The sequence below is a fragment of the Hippocampus bargibanti genome, linkage group LG15 (genome assembly GCF_051943395.1).
Source record: "Hippocampus bargibanti isolate YZ-2025 linkage group LG15, ASM5194339v1, whole genome shotgun sequence".
NCBI lineage: Eukaryota > Metazoa > Chordata > Actinopteri > Syngnathiformes > Syngnathidae > Hippocampus > Hippocampus bargibanti.
Genome location: NC_142748.1, coordinates 11,269,967 through 11,293,888, shown reverse-complemented (window position 1 = coordinate 11,293,888; position 23,922 = coordinate 11,269,967). Strand labels below are relative to the sequence as shown.

Below are 23,922 nucleotides of genomic sequence, written 5' to 3'. Positions count from 1 at the left end.
TTTTCACTCCGATAACGGTCAATGTTTTCTTAAATTCCCGTCACATAAAACGACAGTCAAAGAAGAATAAATACATCCATGTCCATCAACTTGAGACAGAACAATAACAAAGGTAAAAACGTTACCTAGCAGACAGCAAAGCAGTGGTTTGCTAACCAGAACACGGTGGCGGCGGGAATGGTCGGGCTGCAAAGGTTCAATTCCCAGTCACAAACGCCGATATCCTCATGTAAAATATTAAACTTAATCCAGAAGCAGCTTGTATTTTGGCTAGCATCGCATCCAGGTAAAATAAAAACAAAGAAAACGACGGGGAAGCGCCAGGAAGTGCATTCGTTGCGAAAAGCGCCATTTCGTCTCCAGTGCCACACCTGACCTGACGGCCACCTGATTAGCCTGGAAAGTTCGACTGCAGTACCAACGTCCCACCAAGCGGGGGCGCTAATCGACCTTGTTAATTGCGATGTCGTTTGAATTTAGTCACGATAAAAAAAAAGTTGTTCATTTACATTCAGCTTGTTAACGTCAAGAAAAAGAGGCGCATCCCGCAGCACATTTCGCGTTTTGCGTTTTTATTGCCATCCCGCTGTGCAACTAAACCGCAACATTTATCCAAAGCCGTCATGGTGAACACTCACGCGTCTTCGTGGAAACTTACAAAATCAACAAATTGTCAGTGGAGTCAAATGTCTCGAGTGAACACCAAAATATGAGAAAATCATTGCTTTTGTTCATCTATTAGTCATAAAAAATAAACGGCAGAAAGAACAGCTGAACGGATGAATCGCCGACTTTTCAAATGAATGAAAAACGTGTCCATTTACACCTTCAAGAAAGAATCTTTTTTTTTTTCAAATTAAATTAAAAACAACACGACCACCGTGGAGTAATAGTTCAATGCCAACCAGGGCTTGAAATGTCGAATAAATAACATCTGTCTCAAACAATAAAGTACAGAATATTCATAACACATCTTGCAGGAAATAAGAGAGCCCAGACACCAGTGGACAAAATCATTTCCACAAATAAAATATGCCTAAAAATATGCCAACATTTGATATTTGGTGGGCTCTGGACCATAAATTCTATTTAATTGGCATTTATTATTCATGAAATAAAAAAGGATCTCCCTCTTGATGAATAAAAATGAAGGCTAACGTTTGGAAGCTGGAATGTGAATGACTGGCAAACAACAACTATAAAAACAGACAAAGATACTAAAGTGCACGCAGGTCTGCTATGAAACCATTTAGACTTTGTGTTTTTTTTTTTTTTCCAGCAAGAAAGACAAAGCTAACCAATCCAAAAAAAGGTGACATTTCTCCTTAACCAAAAGACTTGATGTGGGCCCACACTTGTCAAAGTCGCTAAGCAAATGACAAACATACTCTCAAGCAAGTCAAAGCAAATAAGCCTTTGAGGTGTGGCTGCCCAAATCAAACTTTCCAGCTGGGCTGAAATCTCAAGAAATCTTTTTGTCGTGGCATTCAAGCAACTGGCCACGACGCTCAGAAACAAAGCCATTGTGCAAACCTTTGCATTTCTCTCAAGACCTAAAATGGATCCGACCTATTTAGGAGTCCATCAGAACTAAGCTTCAAATTGGGGAGAAAAATACAGTCCAAAAATAAAGAACAAGTGCAACATTTTGAGGGCAAGCATTGATTGATTGATTGATTGAAAGGACCACCTTCCTTCCTTCAATGCTGACGTTTGGGTTCCGCTTTGTCCTTAAAATGTGCATTTCCTGGACACGTTTCCGCCACCCCAAAGGTCCTCTGACTGCACGAGAGGCCGACACAGCAAGACGGGAAGTCAACAGGCCATCTCGTCTCTCTCGTCACCTCGTCGCCGGCCGGCGCCGCGCTCCTTGAAGCGAGCCCGCGAGGATGCGGCCATGCGGCTCATTTGCGGACCTTCCAGTTTGGCAGGACGGGAAGCTTCCACGCCTGCGGTCTCAGGCAGGAGGCGGGACTCGGCGGCCCTCTGTTGGACGAGTAGGACGAGGCCCGCGGGCGACTTCCCCGCTGGCCGCCGTCCTCCCTCCGTCGCAGGCTTCTCGGTCACGCCGTCGCACCCTGCGGAGGAGGTTGGACGGGTCGGTCAGAGTGGGGGAGGCACGTGGGACGGCGTGCTCATTTCTTCCACGCAAGGCAGGCTTCGTCCGGGGCGGTCACGCGGACGCGGCGCGGCGCAATACCTCCGGAGCGGAAGCGCTCGGCTCACTCTCGCGGCTCGCCGAGCGCCGCGCGGCACGCGGCCCTCTCGTCCTTACTGCGGGCGGCGCCCGTCGGCACGCTGCGACTGCGGCTGGTCAACTTCTTCAGCTCGCTGGCCAGCGACGTCCCCTTCCTTTTGTCCTCGCGCGGCACCTGCCGTAACGGAGACCAGATTGGCAATCGCGAGCGCCCCGCGAGGGCCGACGTGTTGCGGAGCGCCGGCTACCTGCTCTTTCAGCTTGAGAATGAATTTGCCGGCGCCCCTCCAGTGACTTTGCGCGCCAAAGACGCACTCGTGATCCAAAAGCACCCGCTGGAGCGGCTTGGCGGCGAAGGACTTCTTGGAGCCGGCGTCCTTGCTCACCTCCTCCACCAGGACGTAGTCGGCGGGGTCGGGGTTGGACAGGAAGCTGCACGAGTATTTGGCCTTGCGCAGCGTCTGGCGGGGGAGGCGGAGGACGTTGACAATCCAACATTCCGCAAAGCAAAGCAAAGAGGGCGTCTTCCCGCCAACCTGCTGGATGACGTCCTGGGCGGAGCTGCAGCGCCGAGCCTTGATGACGGTGTGAGGCTGCTCGGGGGACACCTCGTGCACTTGCACCAAAAACATGTCGTCGTCGTCGTCGTCGTCTTCGGCGACGCCTTCTCCTCCGCCGCCGCCGCCAGCGAGTACCTCCTCCTGGCCCGCGTCCTTGTCATTTCCATTCTAACGGATGCCATTTGCGCACAGACGGCATCCGAAATCGTTGACGACATCGGCGTGATGAAATCTCCTGGAAATGAGCTTGACGCGTTTGGGAAAGGTCCGCGCGTACCTCCTCCTGTCGGGTCCGCAGACAAAGGCGCCTGACGACGCCATCCTCGGCGTCCCAGGCCGAGACCACCCGGAGCGGCGACTCCTCCGGCGCCAGCGGGCGTCGCTGAACGCAGCCGCGCTCCTTGGACAGGGGAAGCGTCTCCTCGCACAGGAAGTAGTCGGCCGGATCGCACTCGGAGGTCACAATCTAGGATGAGGGAGGGGGCGGGGGGTCGTCCAAAGTCAAACAAAATGAGGCGAAAAGGGCGCTCGCTTTCACTTCCGCATCATCGGCACCGCCCCGACCGTGCGGAGGAGCTGCTTGCTGCCGGTGTGCTCCGCGATCGGGAAGACGGCGAAGGGTTCCGGGCCGGGAGCTCCGTGGACCGTGACCCGGTGCCGTTGCCACGCGCTCTTCTCCTCGGGGTCGAGCGGCTGAAGTCACAAAAGCCATTGAGCGTCGGACGCCGGCGCGGCCCAAAAAGCGCGCGGCCTCACCCGGGACCAAGGCGCCGCGCCGCCCGTCGGACCTTCTTGGACCCGTTTGCTGAAGATGAACAAGGTGGAGGCGGCCAAGGGCTCGTTGCGTTGCGTCCTCAGCCGCACGTGTCTGTAACCTGAAAGAGGGACGGCGGACGCGGTCAGGCGGGTCCGTGCAATGTCAATGTCTCCGGTCGACTAAAGGGGAAGTCAATGGCGAACCCGGTTTGAGGGCCTTGAGCGGCAGCGTCCTCTGAGCGGTGGTCTGCGAGCTGTTGTTCTCCACCACGGCCAAGCGCAGGAAGCTCAGCTCCTCCAGGCGCACGGCGAAGTGCACGCGCTCGCCCCACATTGGGTTGAGCGTGTTGCGGTGGACGGGCTTGGTGCGGAAGCGGCAGCCGTCGCCCGCCGCGCCCACCACGTCCACCTCCACGCAGGGGCTGCCCGAGCCGTTGGCCGGACACACGTTCTGCCCGGACACGATCTGGGGGGGCAAAAGCCTGTGATGAATCAAGCGACAGTTGGTTTTTCTTGTTTGTTTTGTTTTTCACGGCCAGCTATCCACATGACACTTGTTTTGAAATCCCAAATTGGCTGAGGCCCAACAGGACAAATTTGTGACGCTCGACAGGCGCCTTGAAAAACGTCCAAGAGGTTCCGCTGCTGCTCACCATCGTCATCCCGGTTAGTCGGACGGCTGGAGGACCGAAAGCGGACCTCATCGCCAGGCTGTCCAAGCGCTCACCGTGAGAGAATAGAGGACGGGCGGTGGGCTTCCGTCGGCGTCTCTCTCCGGGGCGAAGCTCGGCTCCCGCAGCGCGGTTGGCTTCAGGACGTAACCGCAGCCGCCGTTGGCCTCGAAGAGCGCCGCGTTCAGATGCATGGGCAGGTCTGAGGCCAAAGGAGACGCACGCAGGCGCGCTTTAGTCGCCCGCCGCCCGGCGGCGGAGGTGGCCGAGGCGGTCTTTTGCCCACCGTCCGTCTGGTAGTTGAGCGCCACCAGCTGGATGCCGTGCAGCCAATAGAGGAGCGGGTTGGGGTTGGCCGAGTCGATGCGGGTGGCGGCCGGGTAGGTCCGCAGCAGCTGGCGCGCCGTGTGCCGGATCAGCTTCTGCGAGTAGCGCCGGCACAGCCGCTTGGCGCCGTTCTCGTTGACCGACGAGATGTGGTAGCACTTTGGCGTGCGGATGATGGCGCTGAGCGAGGGCGGCGCCGGCCCCGCCTCGTCGCAGCTCAGATGCTCGGCGCCGCCTGCGGGGGGAGGGAGGAAAAACAAGATGAGAGAATGGAAGAAAAACAAATAGCCCGCGTTTTGTTTCGACGCACTTTTGGCGGGCGCGCGGCTCGGCGCGGAGACTTCCCCCGTCGGGCGAGGCGGAGCCGTCGTCCCGAATATGGACTTCCTGCTCTTGCCGCGGTCCTTCCCCCCGGCCGAGCCGGACGGGGACAAGCCTGCGCGGGGTCCGGCAAATCAGCGACACGGCCCAAAAATAACGAGCGGGCCTCTTTCCCACGGAAAGAACAACACGGCCGCCGCGGCTCACCTGGGAATTTCACCGCCTGGCAGTAGATGACCAGGTCCGACAGCTCCTGGGCGATTTGCCGACTCTCCTTCTTGTTGTGAGGGAGGTAGAACTCCTCGCCCAGCTCCATGTCGAACACCTGCCAGTTCAGATGGATCAGGAGCAAAACAAAGGCCGGGCGGACACCTTTGCCCTTTGCCGACCTCCAACGAGTAGCGCCGGCGCGCCGCTGACCTTTCCTTTCGCCGGCGCGCCGCCGTCGGCCTTCTTGGTACGCTTGGGCGCTTCGTCCGCAGGCTGCTCGTCTTTGTCCGCCGAGTTCTTCCCTTCTGACTTTTCCTCCAGGAGGTTATCTGGGAACGGGAGCCATATTTTTTTTTTGTCGATTGGCGTCGAGGCCCGATCGCCAACTCGGCAAAGTGCAGCACGGATCACACAGACTCGGATATCGGCTTGACGTTACGAGGATGGAACGGGCCCCGCTACAAAGTCTACTTTTCATGAAAAAAAAAAAAAGGCCGCTGGGATTTTTCCGACTGTGAACAAAGATGAGAAGGCGCGGTGGGGGGTCGGGGGTGGGGCTTTGGTGTGGCATCAGGAGAGAGTTAGTGCCGAGAGGGGGATCGGGTAGTTTCCCCCGCTCGGCTGTTTAGCGCGGGGGCAGCGAGGGCCTGAGAAAGCAGATGGCTTTGTTTTCTTTCCTCGATGAGTCGAGCCCACACGGGCCAGCGAGAAGGAGGTGCTTGGGGAAAAACAAGTAAGCGCAATGGAGGGAATCTAAAGGATTTGGTCACTTCAATTGAGTCGCAAGTTCGGATTGATTATTTGAAGATCTGCCGTGTGCATTCGGCCTCTTTCAGTTTGAACCCTTCTCATTGAAGTGACCGGAAAACAAAAAGCAAGCAATCACGCCGCTCCACTCAAATCCCTTCAAACGCAATCACGAATCACGGCGCAAGCGAGTTGGATGTCGGAACGGCGAGCGAGGCAAACGCCAACGCCAAGATGGCGCACGTGGAGGATTACCTTCCGGCCCGTAGGAGGCGGTAGAAGCATTGAGGACATCAGCTAAGCCAAAAAGAGTCCAAGCAAAGGGGACAGACGGAAGGGAAAGGAGATCAACGCAAATTCTCACTTTCTCAAAAAGGAGCGTCAAACGCCAACCGGCGCAAAGACAGTCAAGGGGCAAAATGCGCGCTCACCGTCCGATAAGGACTCGTAGTCGTAGTCGTACTCGTCTTCGTCGTCGTCGTCCTCCTCGTTGCCGGCGTGGGCCTGCATGTGGGCCAGCTGGTGAGCCTGCACCGAGAAAGGCCAAGTCAGGAAAGAGGCAACGGGGGGGCCGAGGGGTTCCGCGACGGCCCACCTTCTGCTTCAAGATGTCCACCGGCGCCTGGTGGGCTTTCAGCTTCTTGTTCTTCAGCAGGATCCTCCCGCGCAGCTGCAGCGGCGACGGCAGGCGCGGGTCGTCGCTGAAGTCGCCTTCGAAGAGGAAGCGCGTCACCAGACGCTCGCCGAACACCGTCTAGGAATGGCAACGGGGACGGACGGGGAGAGCTGGGCCTTTTTCTCGGGCTCTTTTTTTGGTCAGCGCCGCCGTACCTTAAAGAGGTCGGCCATCTTGCGCTGCTGCGGAAGGGAGCAGTGGTTCTCGATGGACAGGATGAGCGGCATGTCCGAGGTGACAAAGGCGCTGCGCTCAATCGCTTCCACCACATCCTGAGGAAGCGCAAGAGACGTGTCGCGGACCATTGCGGTCACGCCGCTCCCCTCGCTCCACTACCTTGAAAGCTATTTTGGTGGTCAGCGTGTGCCCGTGATAGATGACCGGCATGCCGTCGTCGCCGTCCCAACAGTCCAGTTCCACACTCCGGCAGCCTTGCAGCAGAACCTTCCAAATAGACGTCGACAAAGACGCGTTTGAAATCTAAATCGCCCGGGCCCATTGAAATGAATGGAAATGACGTTCATCCGTCCCGGCCAGCAAATCTCGCAAGGCCTCAGCGGCGACGACAAGAAGGGCCGAGTCGTTTTACCGCGGCGGACGACTGACCTGGCTGTAAAGCTCAACCGAGGACTCTCCTTTCAGCTGGTGACCGGTCAGGTAGGTGTTGTGAGAGGACTCGATGTAGTAGTAGGACAGAGGGTACCGCAGCTCCTCGGGGTCCACCTGCGATTCGTCATTACGACAGGCAAAGTTCTCCTTGTCCAGGAGGTACCTGGGGGAGAAGGCCAGGTCAGAGTTTCAAGGACCAGGACGGAGCTCCGGCCGGGTGCTACCTTGCGAAGCCTTCAAATGACATCCAGCCCATTTGTCTCATGGTGAATGACGGCTCAAACGTCTGCAACGCAAACGCCTTCATCAGTGCGGTGGACGGCCGCCTCCCTCCTTCAGTCTCGAGTTGCATCGGGCGCTTCCTTTCCACGCGAGCGGGCCTCACCTGGATCAGGCTGAGAATGTCGTCGTAGCTGCGGTGCTCCTTCTGACAGTTGACCAGGAAGTCGTTCATCTGAGGGATGGCCAAGCCCAACGCGCCCAGCGAGGCGCTCTCCACGCCCGTCCCGTTGGTCACGATGCTGGCGGCGGCGATGGCGTCCGAGATCTGCTTCTGGTTGTCCGACATTTGCCGCCCCGTCCGGACCAACGGGTTGAAGTCGGAGCCGTTCCGGGTCAGAAGGTCTGCGGGAGGAGCGGCGAGGTCATGAGAACGCCGTGGACTTCAGCGTGGGCGGAAACGCTCCTCGGGAGTACCGAGGTCCGGCTGCATGCCCGCGTCCACGTCATCGATCTTCAGGCTGGTGTAGAGAGGAGGCGACTCTGCGGCGGAGAGTCCGCAAGGCACGGCGAAGGTGTCGAAGAGCTCCTTCAGGTCCTTCCTGCTGCGGATGCTGCCACAAAACACGCCGCTTTGGCATATCCAAGCGACTTTGGCGATGCGGCTGTAAAAATGCAAAGCACCCACCTGAAAGACTTGAAAAGTTCCACAAACTCCACGAAGCTCATGGCACTGTCAGAGATCATGAGGTTCTGGAAGCCTTTGAAACGGCCTTGGTCACGACCGTGCAAGGACCTGCTCGTCCGCGCCCTGCTCACCACAAACAGAATCACTTGAGCGCGGAACCTTTGGCTGGCTGCGCTCGGGCCGACTGGATGATGTCACGGTACCCCGGCTGAGCCTTGGCGGCCCCCGAAAGGACCGGAGAGGATGGAAGGCGGCCCTGGTTGGCGCTGGCCATACTGGAGGAGGAGCAGGAGGAGGAGCAGGAGGAGGTGGAGGAAGAAGAGGCAAGCGATCCAGGACTTCCTTTGGAAGCCAGGGACAAGGGTCCGGGGAAGCTATCGTCTGCGGAGGGTGACAAAAAAAACTTGGGATGGATTCAAATCTCCACCTCTGCCTTCCTTTGCAAACGTGAAGATGGCCATCCAGGTCACCTGCATCTTCCTGGTCCAGGCTGCCCGACTCGGCTCCATTCCGGCGGTGTCCCTCTTTACTGCCGCGCGTTTTCCTAGAAGCCATCTCGTCGTCCGTGCCGTCCCCGCTGTCTCCCTGCGTTCAAAGCAACGAGAGCGCCAGATGAAATGGATCCCAATCAGAAAATGGACCTTTTTTGGGGTGCGCCGCGACAGAGGAAGGGCCCGTGGAGCGCCGGGGGTTCTGGAGCAATGCCGACCATCTGCCAAAACAGACCCTCATCCATTCAACTGACCCGAACGAGCGCCTTCTTCTTCTTCTTCTTTGCCTTGTCATTGACTCCCAGAGGACTGCTCTTGGGGGTCCCCGATTTATCGCCTCCGCCGTTCCACCTGCGCCCGCCAAACAGCTCGATGGCTTGGGCCAGCGTCGGCCCTTCGTATCGACCTTCCTCCTGGAAGACCAAGGCCCGCAAACACATCCACGTGGTTCTTGAATGAGTTCAATCGTGGCCAAAAAAAGAGCCAGGGGTGCGCGTACCTGATATAAACGGACATACTGCCTCCTTAGCCACTGCAGCCGCTGATCGGGAAACTTCTTCAGCTTCCTGCTTGCGTTCACCAACTCCGACAAAGCCTTGTAAAGCATTTGGGCCGTGTGGTTGGGGGCCACAAAGTGCAGTAGTCTGTGGGATGCGGCGCAGGGTTAAGGTATCGGTCTCATACGGGCTTATCCCAAGACAGGACCAAACGTAGAGTACTGGAGCTAATGGAGTCTGGACCTGTTGTCGGTGGTACCGAGGCCGTAGAGGAGGCTGAGGCCGTTCTCCTCCACCGTCATTTGGCTCAGTTTGTTCTGCAAACAAACCGCCTGGATGTCCACTCCCCGATGGCCCAGGAATACGGCCTGGAAGTGCAGACGCGCGCCCAATTACCATTCTCCCAATCAAGTCTTTGAGTCACGTTTCAAGAGACAAACCTTGACCACGGCGAGGTCCAGCAGACCTTCTGCCAACCCCGCCACCACAGGCTGTCCCAGTCCCAAGGGTTGCTCCGTGTGGGGGGACCCGCCGTTGCGAGCCTGACCTGCACGCATTTCAAACAAACACATTTTGCCTTGACGTGAGGACAGAGTTGACCGGAACGCCACGCGCCGTTCGCCATCATCACCCCAAGTGAGCGTGGCGTTGTCGGGCTGCAGTCTCAGCAGGCAGCGGGCCGACTGGTGGCCGTCTTGCTCGTAGTGGATGACGGTGGCGCCGTGCAACAGGAACTGGTGAACGTCCGGTTGCAGGGACAGCGCATACCTGGAGAAAATAAATAGGGCGTCATCTCGGCTGGGCGTGTACGTCGTGTCTTTGTGTTGGGGGTTTTTTTCTTCTTCTTTTCTTTTTCTGAACGGAACTTGTCTCTTACCAAGGAATGAGCTCCGTGCCGTGACAAAAAGCCCGATGCGTCTCCTGCGTGCCCTGGTACTCGTTGTCGTTGGCCGCGGGCTGCGACGACAGGTCTCCTTCAGCATCGGACAGGTCACCCACCATGAACCTGAAAACGCATAACGGAAGAAGGCAGCACAACACATCCCTCTCAAAGAAGCGGCTTGACATTCAGCTTCATTCCAAACGGGTCAACATCAACAATGAGGTCACTCTTCACAGCGACATTTTGGCGTCTACGTGCAACACATCAATGCCAGCGGCCGAGCGCTGGCACGTCAGACGCATCAAAGCAAAAACAAACAAACAAACAAACAAACAAACAGCAAAGGTTGCAGATAAAACCAGCCTGAAATTCACTTGATACTGATGTTAGCTGGCAACCCCAAAAAAGTAAAAAATAAATTAAAACACTTACGAGATGGCTTTTGATTCTTGTGTCGTCCTAAATGATTGTGAACTAGAGTTGTTTGGGGGCCGGGAGAGGAAACACAAATAAGAATTGTGAGAAGAGAGACTGTGTCCAAAAAGAAAAAACAAAAATGAGGATGATAACACAGGAAAAGAACTAAAAGCCAAGTGCCCTTATCCTGCGCGCTAACATAAACAAGAACTGTCAGGAGGAGGTTTCCTTTGCAAAAACACCGCCAGCCACGTGAGCAAATCGCCGAGCAAATGTGAAAAGCAGCAGAACGCCGCTTCTTCCTGGCCTGTCGGGAAAACTGCACTTCCTTTGCCCAAGTCGCGATCATGATGATGACATTTGGAGTCACTCAAACAAAACCGGGGCCGGCCGGCCGGCTAATGTTGGCGCCTCTGTGAAAAGCGGCTCAAGAGCAGGAAATCACACTCTTGGACTGGACAGCGCAACGACGCCTTGGTCAGATGTTCACCGTTGGCCCCCGTCGCCGGCCAAAAATCAATGTCGGACTCCCTCCTCTCCAATTCGGATCAAAGCGGCCTAAGCAGAAGGTCAAGAATGAAAAAAACCAAACACTGACTGGTTGCGGCAGCGGTCCCGAAGGGAGTCGTTTCCGGAAGGCGGAGCTGGCCCCGAAGAAGGAGAAGAGCGGCCGGCGGGGGCCTCGTCGGGGTCCTCGACCTCCAAACTGCGATTGCACGACCTGGGAAGCCAGGGAGACCGGGCGCTTACCACGGCGCCGGGCGCCAGAGCTCAACTGCGCGGTTCCAACCTAATTATCTGCAAGATGTTGCTGACGGTGGCTTCTTTCTCCGGGACGTGAAGACCGCCCGGGCCGGCGCGGGACAAAAAGCGTCGCTGGCCCCCGTAGTCGGAGACAAACTGGACAAGGAGGACGAGGGTGAAGCCAAACGGCCAAGGAGCCGGCAGCAACGGTCGCAGAGTACCTCCAGCGAGTCTTCGGCGCCGTCGGCGGGCCTTCGAAGGCCGATGAGGCTGGCGGCGCCGTCCAACGCCTCGCTCAGCTCCTTCAGGAACACCCCGCAGAAAGGGACCACCTACGTTGGCAGCCAAAGTGCGGGTGAGGAAAAGAGCTGACCCCCCCCCCCCCCACCCCCAACGCGGCGCACTCACTTTGCATCCGGGGATGTTCAGCGCTCTGGTCAGCAGCTTTTTGTACTCCAAAGAGGTCTCGTGCTGCGCCATGGCGTCCTTCAGGTTCCTCATGGTCTCAATGTCCGACTGCTGCATAAACTGCCACATCTTCAGCACCTTGCGGGACCTGCGTGGGATTCGCTATGTTTGCCGTGCAACTTTGGCTGCGGAGGGTCCGGAGGCCACGAGGGTCGCGGCCGACCTGAGTCCGGCCAGAAACTCCATGACGCCGTTGTAGTTGCCCATGTTCCAGCAGCACTTGGCCACGTGGACCAGAGAGGAGAAGACGTGGCGCTTCTCTTCCATGGAGCTGGCCGTCAGCACCAGCCAGGTGACCCACGAACTCACCTGCAAACAACGGCGCCTATTTGGAAGCCATTTGGAGACGAGGTCGAAACGACAAACGCGCCTACGCGGACGCAAGCTCGGCGCACAGATTTCACGTGGCTTCGACGATCCGTTCTCCGTGACTTTCCGAGGAAATCAAGCGTGACAAGCGTTAAGGCTTCTTCCGGCAATGAAATGATGACGCAGACGCGTTGTTGTGACTCATTCACGCAAGCGCGCCAAACGGTCAAATCTGCTCGCCGTGTCACGAATGCGCAGCCGCCTGACAGGCTTTGATCTCTGTTGGCGTTACATAAGAAGGCCGCGGCGGTCTCACGTCCTAGGGGTCAAACGAAGGGCGTTTCGCGGCCTGCACGTCGGACGCATTGAGCAGGGGAGCGAGGCGGAGCCTTTCTGACCTGGTTGAAGCGCGCCACCAGGTCCTCCGCGCCGTTAGCGCGCCGGGCCGTCCGGGTGGGCGCGTCGGGCGCCGACAGCGAGGCTTTGAGGTCTGGGTGCCGTCGGCTCTGACTCTCCGGGGGGCCCAGCTCTCCGGTCACAAAGCGCAAGTAGTCCACGGCAAACACCTGAGAGGAGCCGGAAAGCTCACATCAAGGTCAGATCGGAAGGAAGGCCAAGATGGCGCCCCGGCGGGCTCCCGCCAGCCTAGCTTGTTTTGGTGTTTTTGTGTCATCTTTTGTCTATTTGTGTTGTTTTGCGTCACGCGGAACGGTTCCAGATTGTTTTTCAGCAGTTTTGGTCACAACATTCAACGAGGAGAGCGGTTGCGGCTTTTCGGCAGCACCGTTTTTGATTGGGAGGAATGTGGGTGGCATTCGACTGTCATGGCTGGACAACTCGAGGGGGGGGGGGGGGGGGGGGCATTGTGCACTTTCATCTCAAAGTGCTTCATACAAGGGGGTGCCTCAGATTGAATGACCGTGTCTTTGTGTTGTGAGATTTGGTTGACTTCAAGATGGCGCCGCCAGTGGCTGCCTTTACAGCAGCTCCTGTATTTTGTTTTTCTACTTTCCCCACTGCGAGACGAACAACATCAACGGGGGAGCGGGCGAAGGGTCCCACCCGCTGGTAGAGCTCGCGCTCTTGCTGGGTGAGGATGCAGGCCATCTCCTCGGGGAAGCGCACCAGGTGGCGCAGCTCGGCCAGCTCCTCGCCGATGGCGACGGCGACGGGAAGGCCTCCGCCGCCGCTCATGCTGTTGGCCAGCGCGCGCTCTGCAAAAGAAAAAGACATATCAAGGAAGCTCTCTGCAGCAATTTCCGAGCGGAGTTCAAAACACACTGGATGGTTTTGTGCCGCGCTCGATGGCAGCCGCGGCCTTTTTCCACTTGGACAACGGAGGCGGCCTCCAAAGAAGGCTGATGAATTTCATGAGCCGTCGAGTACTTCTTTGCCTCACGAGGACAACGGACGGCGACAAAAAGCTGCGGAGAGGATGAAAGGCGCTCATCCATCTCATTTGTCTGCCACTTGTGACGCCCACCTGGACATTTGGACGCGTCGCCTTTGACCTTTCTCGGACGAGCGGGAAGCGCCCGGCCTCGCCATCCAAACGACTGACAATAAATGGGATATTTGAGCAGATCCAATGAAACGGAGCCGCCTCCAAACCCAAACGAACGACTCGGGCAAGAAAATGGCGGGCGGTTGTGAGGGAGCAAGTGTCAACATTTCATATCGAGCTCAACCTCAAAGGCCAACAAAGCCACGGAAGCGGCCGCGGCTCAGATGGTCAACTGGCATCGCGTATTGATTAGCCCGAGCGGGTGGAAGCACGTCCGACTCAACGGCAGTAAGGTTCTGGTTCGGCGCGTCCAGCCGTCAAAGTGGACCGTCGCCTCCTTGGAAGGTAACACAAGAAAGGGGTCCCCCCCCCCCCCCCCCCCCCCCCCCCCCCATGACAAAAACCATCAACAGACTGTAAACGGAGCTAAAAGTGGAGGGCACGTCCGTCAAATCAAGTGCGGAACGTGAGCCGTCCGGTCATGGTCACACTTTGCAAATTAAATGAGTGACAAGGCCGTTGTCCCATCTGAGCCACCCCCCCCCCAAGGACTCAACTTACTGAACAGCTTGAAGTCCGTTCTATTTGGGGTCCGTCCACTCCGCCTCCCGTCCGGCGCGGACGCTTCAGCGGCGAGGCGGCCTCGCCCACCCGAGCCGGCGCGCCGCTTTGGCCCCCCACCGCTCCGCCGCGCTCATCTCCTACTTCGCATGGCGCCTCTCTGCTTCTCTGGCTTCCTTTCTTCGGCTCTCTCTCTCGGACACTTGTTCTTTTCCTCGTCTACGATGACTCGCCGGCTCTTCCCCCGTCGCCCGCCCACTAGACCCCCGGCCCACCCACCCACCCACGCATATTTCACAGCCACGTGCGAGCGTTCCACAACCAATCAAAGCGCGGCGGGGCCCGCGAGGGGGGGCCGAGCGACAGGAGCGTCTCCCAGAAAATGGCTCACATTTCACGCAGCCTCCCGGAAAAAAAGTGTTTTGGGAGAAGAAAAACGGCAGCCCGCGTTCCCGTCGCGAGCGGCGGACTTTGAAGGCTATTTTTAGCCAGCATCAACGGGACGTCGTCCGTCACAGGAGGCCGGCGGGCGACGCGACGTTCAACCGCGACGCGAGGGAAGAAAAGGAGATTGAAAGAGGGCAACGTCGAGCCCGGGGAGGGACGGCGGCCCGGCCCACTTCCTTTTCAGAGGAAAGCGCAGCCGTTTAGCGGGCGGCACGATTGGCGTCGTCGTGGCCGTCGAGCCAGCGAGCGTCCGTCCTCGCGCTTTTGACACCCACCTTGACACCCAAACGGGCAGGGCGAGGCGGCGCGGGCCCCGAGCGCCGCCGTGGCTTCCAGAAGGGCTCCCGTCAGCAAAGAGCAAAGCGAGGTCCTCTGGCCACACGCCAGATAAAAGCTACAAAGGGAAAGAAAGTGACAACGGAGCAAGTCTCGCCTCGGGAAAGCTCGCTTACGATGAGGAACAAATAAGACGGGACAAAGTCCTTGGACGCAATCTCAAGTTGGGTCTGCGCGATGAGGAGATGAAGTCACGTGCAGGAGGCGCTCGGATGGCGACGCTTCCGTTGGGCACAAACCTGCTTGGGGAAGAAGCTCCGCGGTTGGGATCGGGACGGGTCATCCGAGCCGGTCCCGGTGGAGGCCCGCTGGCAGAAAGCGGCGGCAGGAGCAGCTTCTTGGCGGGGTGAGTCAGGTTGAGTGCGGCGCCATCTTGAAAGTCGCGCGCCACCTGGGAGAGCGGCGCCAGTCGATTGCTTGGAACAGGACGTCGGAACTGACAACATTGACTCCAAAGGGACAAAAAAAAGCAAGCGCAACACTTTGACGCCGCTTTTTATGCCAGCAACTGTTTGGAATGAAGTACATTTCAAGAGAAAAGAAAGCCGAAAAGACGGCGCCATTCAGTTCCTCGGCGCTTATCGGCCCGGCTCGAGCTGCGCCGGGCCGCGCGACTCCTCCTCATACTTTCGGCCGGCCGCTCTTAAACAAACACAAGAGCGCGTTTCCGACTCGCGGGGACGGCTTTCCCGCACGGGGATTTGCTGGTCCCGTCAGATCCGGAGCCTCCCAAAAATTGGGAGCAAGCGCGGCAAAAAAAGGCGGCGCCCGAGGGACGGCCGGCCGCCAGCTGTCTTCACGCGCGCATCGACAAACATCGGCGAGCGAGCGCAAGACGTCAAAATGACGAGTCGGGCGGAAACGGAGTCTGGCCACGCGTGACGTCACTTCACCTCCGGAACAAGAGGACAGGAAATGCCCGCGCTCGAAGGCAATTTCCGCACCGAATAGAGGGAGGCGTCGGCAAAGAGGGACGGACGGCTTTGGCAAGCCAACGGCTTCAACGTTCTGCCCGGCAACGGCCATTCTGGGCGAGGACGGGGGGAGGGCGGCGCGGGGCGCCAACTTCCGGCTGGAAGATCGCCGCGCACCACACGGACAAATGCGGACGCGCCCGCACAAGGCTAAATTCCAAGGTGGCACGCAGCCACAAAATCAGCACATGACTTCCTTCCAAATGCGGGCAATGTCAGTCCGTAGCGCAGCACATGCTCGCCGGAAGAATGACCACACACACACACACACACACACACACACACACACACACACCCTCGCTCTCCCACATTCAAAGAAGGGCCCCCGGCGACGTCACTTCTGCTTAAAAGCACGTTTACGGCAGGAGGGGGGGGGGGGGGGGGGGGGCGGCCATAAAACCAACTCTGCTATTCTGGTCGGCGAGGTCAGAGCGGAGACGTCAGCCGCAACCTTTTGCTTCTCTCAGGAGGCCTCGCTCGGCGGCCATTTGCAGGCGCGAGCCTGAGCAAACATGGGGATGGATCGTCGTTCTTTGGATCACTTGCAGATCTCGGTCGGTGGATTAAGACCACAGGATTGGACGGGGGGCGGGGGGTGCGCACCCACCCAAAAGTGGCTTATCAAGGAGTAGCGCCTTCCTTCCCGGCCGAGGTTCACAAGACCCTGTGGAATTTCACAAGAGCTCGCTCGAGTCAAGAGGCGCAGCGCAAGCCGGACGGTTTCATCGGAGCCGATGGCCGCCTTTTCATTTCTTCCATTGAGCGGCGCAAAGGAGGCGGTCGGGTCGTGGGCAAGAAGCTGATTGGAGGAGAGCGGGTCGGCGTCGCCAGCTTGAAAAACACATCAAGTTAACCCAATCAAAGTGTCGGCTTTCCACGACAAGCGTGCGCTTGATCGATGGCCGCGGCGCCGCGAGCGGCGCGGGACAAAAAGCAAACGCGGAAGACGGCCGAGGCCACGATGACGGACGGACGGACGTTCTTGAAGGCGTCTTTTCAAAGCCAACCCGATCCGCCAAACTGGACGAATGCGAGCGCAAAGACCAGCGAGCAAGCTGTGACCGCCACGTCTGCCGCGCTCGAGGACCTCGCCGTCCAAATTGGCGAGTCGCGAGGAGTGCTCAACAACATCAACGAGGGCGACCAAACGGGAGACGACAGAAGACGACGGAGAGACGAGGGAAACAAGCGGGAGGAGAAACAAAACAAAACGGGGCGGGGGGGGCGAGGTTGACCCCCATATTAGGTTCGAATGCGACAGGCCGCCAAGATGCTATCGGTCAGCGCACTCTAAACACAAGGACGGTGGGGGACGAGGAGGGGGGGGGGGGGGCGGTACTGTATCCTCCTCATGCACCTGACAAATGGCAGCGCGACATTTGGAGGCTTTTTCTTCACGGCAGGATGACTCGGAACTGAGAATTCATCTGCTCGTGGCAACAACCGAAAAATGAGAAATGGCGGGTGGGGGCGTGCAGGCATCGGTGTGCAGCATCGCCCTCTTGCGGACGGACACCGGCTGTCATTTTATGCGCACTGCCGAGTGGTCTCCGTCCAGGGGGCGCTACTCGATGAGAGCCTTGCACGGGGTGACCCCCACCGCCGCACGCTAATCTCTGCTAAGCCACGACACGCCGTTGAGCCAGAAAACGGCTTGCCGGGCACATTCCGCGCTGGTGGAACAAGCGCAAGAAAGGAATGCGGGCCCCGCAAGCTTTTTCTGCTTCTTTTGCCAACTCACCTACGCAAACACAAAGTGGAAGCAAGGTTTGCAGGCAGCCTTGCGGACATTTGGAAGGACAAACGGCAAGCAACGGCCTTTTGCGACTTTGAGGAAGGTGGCTGGCCTCTCAAAGCGAAAGCGTCCTTGTCTCTGACTTTTCATTCCGGAAAGGGCTTTCCGGACACTTTTTCCAGCGCTCCCGTGTCCTTTTTTTCCCTCCGCTGGCTTGAATGTCGCTGCCGCGTTGCCTTTGGCCGCCCGCTCATATAATGACGCATTCTTTGGCCCGCGTGGTTAGTTGCACCAATAAACGCGCCGAGGCGGCGCGATAGCTCGCAGGCGGGATGGCGGGGGAGGGGGAAAAACAAACAAACAAACAAACAAACATTTGCACAGGGCGCCAGTGTCCGAAACCTGGAGTGAAAACGGATTCCCGCGCTGAGGTTTCGGATGGGGACACGCGTGCGCGGTGGCCTCAGCGAGCTGTCGGTCACGCCGAGGGAGGGAGCGACCAATCGCTTTTGCGCCGCCCCAACAAAGAACCCGTGTCTCTTCACGTCCTTCCCCAAAACGCTCTTTCTCTGGAAAGCGCAGGCTTTCCAGAGAAAGCGCGAGGCCTTCTCCCGCAACCGAACCATCCGCCGCTTCACTTCGGAAGCGAGGCCGTCTTACCTGGCGCACGTTGGCGCGGACCAAGCGCAAGAGCCCTCGGCAGACCGGGAGGTCTCGGGCCGCCCGGCGCGGCGAGACGGGCCGGACGTCCCGGTCGACGACGTCCCGCCAGGCCTCCTCCGAGACGCGGCCCGAGGGAAGCGTCCGCACCAGCGCCCGCGTTCCGGCGCACACCCGCTTGATCATCTAACGGAAGGACACGGTGGTTTTCTTAGCGCGGCGGCGGCGGCGTCCGTTCGGCGCTCACGCTTCAAGATCAAATTGTGACGGGATGGTAAAGCGAGCACTCGACAGGAAAAGGTTTCTTCTCCCAAAACGCCGGCCGTACCTTCTGATTATTCTTCAAGAAGCGTCTGACCAGGACGGCGGAACGTTCCTTTCGCTCCCGGACGAACTCGGCGTTCCGCGGCTCTTCTTCGGACGAGCGCCGGTCGGGCGTCGGGCTCGGCCGCGCGGCTCGGACGACCTTCTCCGGGGATCCGGCGCTCCCGTCCGGCGGCCGACGGCGGACGCGGCGCCCGGGCCGCCGGAGGGAGTCGCCGCCGCTTCCAAGGTCCGGCCGGCGGCGAGGTCCCGGGCAAAGCCTGGCGGGCTTTGAGCTTCTCTGGCCCGGCAGTCGGCCCTCCGGGGCGCGCTGGCCAGAAGCGTGCGCCGGGCCCAAAACGGCCTCCGTCTCGGTGCCGCCGTCATAAAGGAGAGCGGGGACGCGCCGCCGCGAGCCCGCTTCCGGACCCCCGGCGGAGCCCCCGCGTCGTCTGACCGGTCGGACGGCGCCGGACGCCGTTGCCGAGCGCTTCTCTCGGGTGGCCGTTGCGGCCGCCGACGGGAGTCCGTCCTTTACAGCTGAAAAGCAACCATTTGGTGAGGCGGAGGTCCACTCAGATGTCGCAAGCGCCGTACTCGACCGCGGGCTCGCGATTGGCCGACAAGCGCCGGCGCTCGCGCGGCCGATAGCCAAAAGCGAGCCCGACCAGCGAGGCTTGAGGACTTTCCTTGACGCGAATTGGAGCTCGCGGTGGCAACTTACGAGGCCAAGTGGATGGCGGATCTCGTCGAGGACCTCCTCCGCGACAACATCTTGGCCGCAGCGCCTGGAATGGGACAAAAGGAGCAACGGGCATCTTGTCGATAAGTCCTGGATTGGCGCCGTCAACAGCCATTTTGAAATGACGTTTGTAAAATGGCGACTCTTTGGCCCAAACCACCATTTTGACACGAGCAACAATCCTTCAATGACAAACACGGTGATGAGAATCCGCCGTTTGACGTTACGACGAAGGAATTTGTTGTCAACCTCCACGCGTACGGAACCGCAAAACGCAAGTTTGTTCAGCGTCCGATTGTACACGTCAAATGCCGGTCGGGTAGCGGCGCCGTCCTTCGGCACGTTCGACACCATAGGATGAGATGGAGCGTTGACGTTTGTCCATCAATAACTGTCACAGCAAAGAGTCACGCGTCTTCCTGTGCTCAGGTACTCGCACCATGTGCTTCAACTTGTCAATAGAAAGACGATGCGAGCGAGCGAGCGGTTGCGCTCGCACGTCGCCATTGCGATCATTTAAAATGGCGACGGCAGCCACTTTGGGGGTGCTGCCACTCATTTGACCGCTAGGGGCGCTGCAATGCAATCAGCGAGGGGCACAATAATAATAATTATTATTATTATTATGATTATTATTACTATTATTATTGGGCACATCCAAGACCTGGACACAGGTGACGTTTCCTCATGCAAAATCAATTCTTCCTTTGCGGAAGAAAAAGCGGGATGATACTCCATTCTTAAAAATATTCCGAAAACGAGAAGGCGAGATCATCATCAAATATGGATTTCTTTTCAATTTCCCTTTCACGGTACTCAGAGTTTTTTGTAACAAGGGATAAACATGTCAGATGGTATCTCCGTCAAAGTCACATCACTCCCCTTTCACAGCGTGGCTAAGAAAAAGAAATAAAGAATACATGCTCGAGTCTACCCCCCCCCCACACACACAAAAAGGTCATTGCTGAGGCGTGTTCCTGACGCACAGAAATGTACGTGTGAGGATGTTTGACATAACTGCCAGAATTGCCAATTGGAAGAAGCTTTATCTGGATACCGAGGGGGGGGGGGCTTAAAAACAACAGCAACAACAACAGGCATCAGAATGAAAACAGGAGGTGGAGGGTGAGCGGGAATGTGGCGTCAAGTTGTCACCTGGGGGGGTCTCGATGCTCACACAAGCGCCCGATTCACCATCTGAGCGGCCAACAACACGTCACGAGTTCACCTTCGCTCAAAGTGACTTGACAACCTTTGCATGCGCCCCCCTCCCCTCCAAAAAAATGGAAATGAAAATGGCCACCGAAACCAATTCACACGTCATAAGAGGTTTGGATTGTTGGCGGCACCGTCAGGACAGGAAGTAGGAGTGTCTTTTTTTCTTTTGCCTGCGGCAACGCTTCCAGTCGAGCCACGTAGCGGCGACCGCGGGGAATTTGCACTCGTGACGCACACGGACGACGTCTGACGGGAGGCGGCAGGTCGCTTTCGTCGACTCGACATCACGCCGGCCGGTCCATCCCGTCAGCAGGCGCCGGACGTCGCGACCGAGCGCTTCCCACCGTTCCCGCGGAAAAGCGCCCGGAACGCAGTCGCGGCGCCGACCGAATCCCTTTTCGCTATCGGCTCAACTGCAAATAGCAAACGACAGTTGGGGGCCAAATCGAGAGAGCGAGCAGACAAAACACATAATAGGGGGGCGCCGCCAATCAGGTGGCAGAAAGCGACAGGCGCAGCCGGCAAGAAAGCTCCTCCGTCATGTGACCGCTTGGCAGCGGGGAAGCCGCGTTGTTCTCGGAAGCGCTGCCGCATCTTTGTTCTCCCGCACAAAAGCCTTTTTTGCGCTCGGGGTCATTCGCCGCCTCCCGATTGGTCCCGACGACGAGATGCGAGCGTCCAAAAGGGGCCCCGCGGCATTCCTGAACGCTGCGCAAACGACCGTGCAAACGCGGCCTTGACCCGTGACGCATCCGAGCGCCATCATTTTCTTCAAGTCGCTCCAAAGTCCTATTCCTTTCCCAAAATGCTTCGGGGACACGTCGGATGACGATTTGCCGTCGAGCGTGGAAAAACACTTTCTGTTGTCCAAGTAAGACAAAATGCAAAGGTCAAGCAAGGGGTCGCAAAGGTCGCTTTGATGACGAAGCTGCGCTTGATGACTTGAAAAATCCGTTTGCTCAAATAAACTTTGTACTTTGATGGATGGTTTGTTTTTCTTTGAAAGGCGAGCCGACGCGTGCCTCTCTGACGCGAGCCTGACGCCTCCATCCATCGGGCAAGCGGCGGCGACGGCGAGGCCGGCGGGTCGCAAGAAGAGGCCAAACGGCAACGGAGGGAGATGAAAGGACAACTTCTGGAAGGTGCCGCAGGTCGCCTTCCGCCTTGGACATTAAACACAAGGCGCTTTTCATGGGGAAACGGCACACGTGGCTTTGATTAGAGGGCGGGGCTTCGCCGGTCACCGCCAACGGAAAGCGCTGCCCGGGACTTTGTTTACATTCCAACTTGTCCGTCCACAAAGCTTGAAACGAATGTCATTTGTTGTGTGAAGACGTGAACGGTACAAAGCGGCAAGACTAAGACCGCGTTCTTAAAAAAAACATAGGTGTATTTATAGGGCGGGGGGGGGGGGGTAAAACCGTCATTTAAGGTGGAGCAACTTTAAAATATAAATGACATTTCAGGAAACCTTGTTATTTAGCGCAACAAAGCAAAGCTCTTTGCTCTGCGACCATTTGAAGCGTTGTTTTTTACGAATGTCTTGAAGTCGGGGAGCAGGACACATTTCACTCCATCAAAAGATGTTGACAACTTGGAGTGTTTGTCGTCGTTCCCTCAACAAAGACCGCCGCATGGGACGATCCATTTCGAGACGGCGATCGCGTCGGTTGCAAGACACGCTCCAAAGTAAACGCGCAGCTGTCATTTTGACGAGCCGATCATCGGAAAAGAGAGAGAAAAAGGAAAGTGGCAAATGCAACGACCGAAAGCCCTCCGATAAACTCCGAAATCAACACTAGACGGTCAAACGTTCAACTCAAAGCCGACAAGGCGGACTCATCTCAATCTCAATCGGTGCCCGGTTTCCACTTAACGGGCGAAACGCGTTGCTGGAAACAAACGCCCCAAACTTTGCGTCACAACGAGCGAGTGCAACGATTCAACAAACAACAGACAAACAAACAAACAAACAAACGGGGCTCCCGGAAAGGTGAGCAGTCATAGGTCGTCGGAGCTCAAACTTACCGACGGGCGAAGTGGTTCCATCCGGCCTCGTGTGCCGTCAAGTTTGGCAGGTGCTCAAGCGTCCGGCGAGCGAGGAAAACCGAATCGAGTCCGCGCGGCCCGCGGCGACTGACTTGATGGAAGCAGTTTGACTGCCTCGCGGCGCGCCAAGCTGCAAACTTGCTTTTTCGTCGATGCGTTCAGGGACAACTCGGAAATCGGTTTCGCGCGACCTCTTCGTGAATATCCGAGCGCCGTTTTTTATTAGTCACTCGTTGCGATTCGATCATTTGACGAGACCCCAAATTTATAACATGTTATTTACTTCGATCGTTTCAATATCAGAGTTTTTTCCCTCAACGCCTTGATTGGCAAGATGTACTCTTTGCGTGGAGTGATTTAGCGGGTCGTGAACGCAGCCTCGAGCTGCGGACAGGAAGACAATGGGCGAGTCGGGTCTGCCTCGGTGTGCACGCGCACGCGCGAGTGTGTCACCCGTTTGGAATGTCTGGCGAATGCAATTTGCCAACTCTCCGATGCCAGATGTCCATTTTATGCAGTCCCGTACATTAAACGGCAACGACGCCGCCGACGAGGTCTCAGGGGTCATCGTTTGCCCTTTTGCTTTTTTGTTGTTGTTGTTCCTCCTGCATCCGGTCTGCCGACGCATCAACAAAAGTCCATTGAACCCGATGGGCCGGAAAGGCGCAGATTTCAATTTGGGAAAATGAGGCATCGTGACCCCGCCCCTTCGCACGATGCCACCCTGCAAGAATGCGTAATCCCCCCGAGAAAAAATAATCCCGACGTCCCCCTCCACCAAGGATTCTTTGGGATTCCCCCACTTTTTGGGACTAGTAAACCAAATATTCTTCTCACCGCGTCCTAATTCATGCGCCTAAAATGAGCTCGTATGCAATAGAAACGAGGCCTTGATGCACCGCAGTTCGACCGCTGCTAACCTACACAGAGAAACGACGAATGTACAGGCTTTGGTTTAGACGATGGCAGAAACGATTTCAACGTCCGTCAGTCAACGTTTTTGGGTATCTTTTATCAAGTTGGCCGATGACTAAGTGTAAAGACGCTTTTGCATCGACGTCAACGATTTGGAACACGAGCCAGGCATTTGAGACGTTGCCGAGCACACGTTTCTACATTGCTCCCTCTAGTGTCAGAAGTAGAGCATAACAACAATCAAGTCTCAGAGGACAGCGTCGCCTCATTTCCAAACATACGACCGCGGTGCCTTCGCTGAAAAAAAGTCTCTTCGTCCGAAAAGAACAAGTTGGGAAAATACGTATTGACTCTTGTGACGAACGAAAGCGAACGACGCGAAGGAAGAAAGTCTTGTTGCGTAAACGCAACGCACGTGCAGGTACGCGAATCCAACCTGAAGATGGCGGAAGGAAAAGAGAGCCGGCCTCCTCGTCATTCGCTCCTCTTGCTATGAGGTCTTCCGATACTTTGACGGAAATGACATCACCCAGAAAAGGCGTTGTTTACTCTGCGAATGTTTGTTTGCCTTGGACATTTCCGAAGGAAATTAAAAGCCTTATATAAATAAGCCCCATAGTGAAGGCAACGCGTGTGCTGTGTTAGCCTAGTATCAAAACGACTTCGTTGTTGACAAATACATAATGAG

General features: G+C 57.2%; 1 protein-coding gene across 5 annotated transcripts; it reads right to left on the bottom strand.

The window, feature by feature from the left end:
- Nucleotides 1–551: 551 nt before the first annotated feature.
- On the bottom strand, nucleotides 552–23,727 carry plce1 (phospholipase C, epsilon 1). Of its 5 annotated transcripts, XM_089014917.1 has the most exons (45): nucleotides 23,671–23,727; nucleotides 19,035–19,098; nucleotides 18,336–18,850; nucleotides 18,008–18,193; nucleotides 14,878–15,029; nucleotides 14,578–14,696; nucleotides 12,853–13,004; nucleotides 12,189–12,356; nucleotides 11,645–11,790; nucleotides 11,422–11,569; nucleotides 11,235–11,345; nucleotides 11,060–11,169; nucleotides 10,868–10,990; nucleotides 10,285–10,326; nucleotides 9,847–9,975; nucleotides 9,601–9,737; nucleotides 9,410–9,516; nucleotides 9,213–9,337; nucleotides 8,972–9,116; nucleotides 8,727–8,885; nucleotides 8,452–8,566; nucleotides 8,185–8,362; nucleotides 7,982–8,104; nucleotides 7,771–7,907; nucleotides 7,460–7,698; nucleotides 7,299–7,360; nucleotides 7,072–7,237; nucleotides 6,802–6,909; nucleotides 6,621–6,737; nucleotides 6,385–6,543; nucleotides 6,221–6,317; nucleotides 6,045–6,086; nucleotides 5,253–5,371; nucleotides 5,040–5,157; nucleotides 4,822–4,947; nucleotides 4,471–4,746; nucleotides 4,241–4,386; nucleotides 3,718–3,979; nucleotides 3,514–3,632; nucleotides 3,322–3,450; nucleotides 3,035–3,223; nucleotides 2,734–2,925; nucleotides 2,446–2,658; nucleotides 2,201–2,372; nucleotides 552–2,078 (listed from the first exon to the last, which is right to left on the bottom strand). In XM_089014917.1, the coding sequence occupies exons 1-44, from the start codon at nucleotides 23,710–23,712 to the stop codon at nucleotides 2,223–2,225; spliced, it is 6,462 nt and encodes a 2,153-aa protein (XP_088871043.1). In that variant the 5' UTR covers nucleotides 23,713–23,727; the 3' UTR covers nucleotides 552–2,078; nucleotides 2,201–2,222. The 5 variants fall into 5 exon arrangements, with proteins under 5 accessions (XP_088871043.1, XP_088871044.1, XP_088871046.1 ...); XM_089014918.1 differs by lacking the exon at nucleotides 6,045–6,086; XM_089014920.1 differs by lacking the exon at nucleotides 10,285–10,326.
- Nucleotides 23,728–23,922: the final 195 nt, after the last annotated feature.

Bases quoted from the DNA above. Each gene is read 5' to 3' on its own strand.
- plce1 (XM_089014917.1), bottom strand. From the start codon at position 23,712: ATGACGAGGAGGCCGGCTCTCTTTTCCTTCCGCCATCTTCAG. The intron at 8,105-8,184 runs GTACCGTGACAT...TGTGGTGAGCAG, and splicing joins GCCGCCAAGGCTCAGCCGGG to GGCGCGGACGAGCAGGTCCT. The intron at 7,361-7,459 runs GTGAGGCCCGCT...TTTGCGTTGCAG, and splicing joins ACATTCTCAGCCTGATCCAG to ACGTTTGAGCCGTCATTCAC.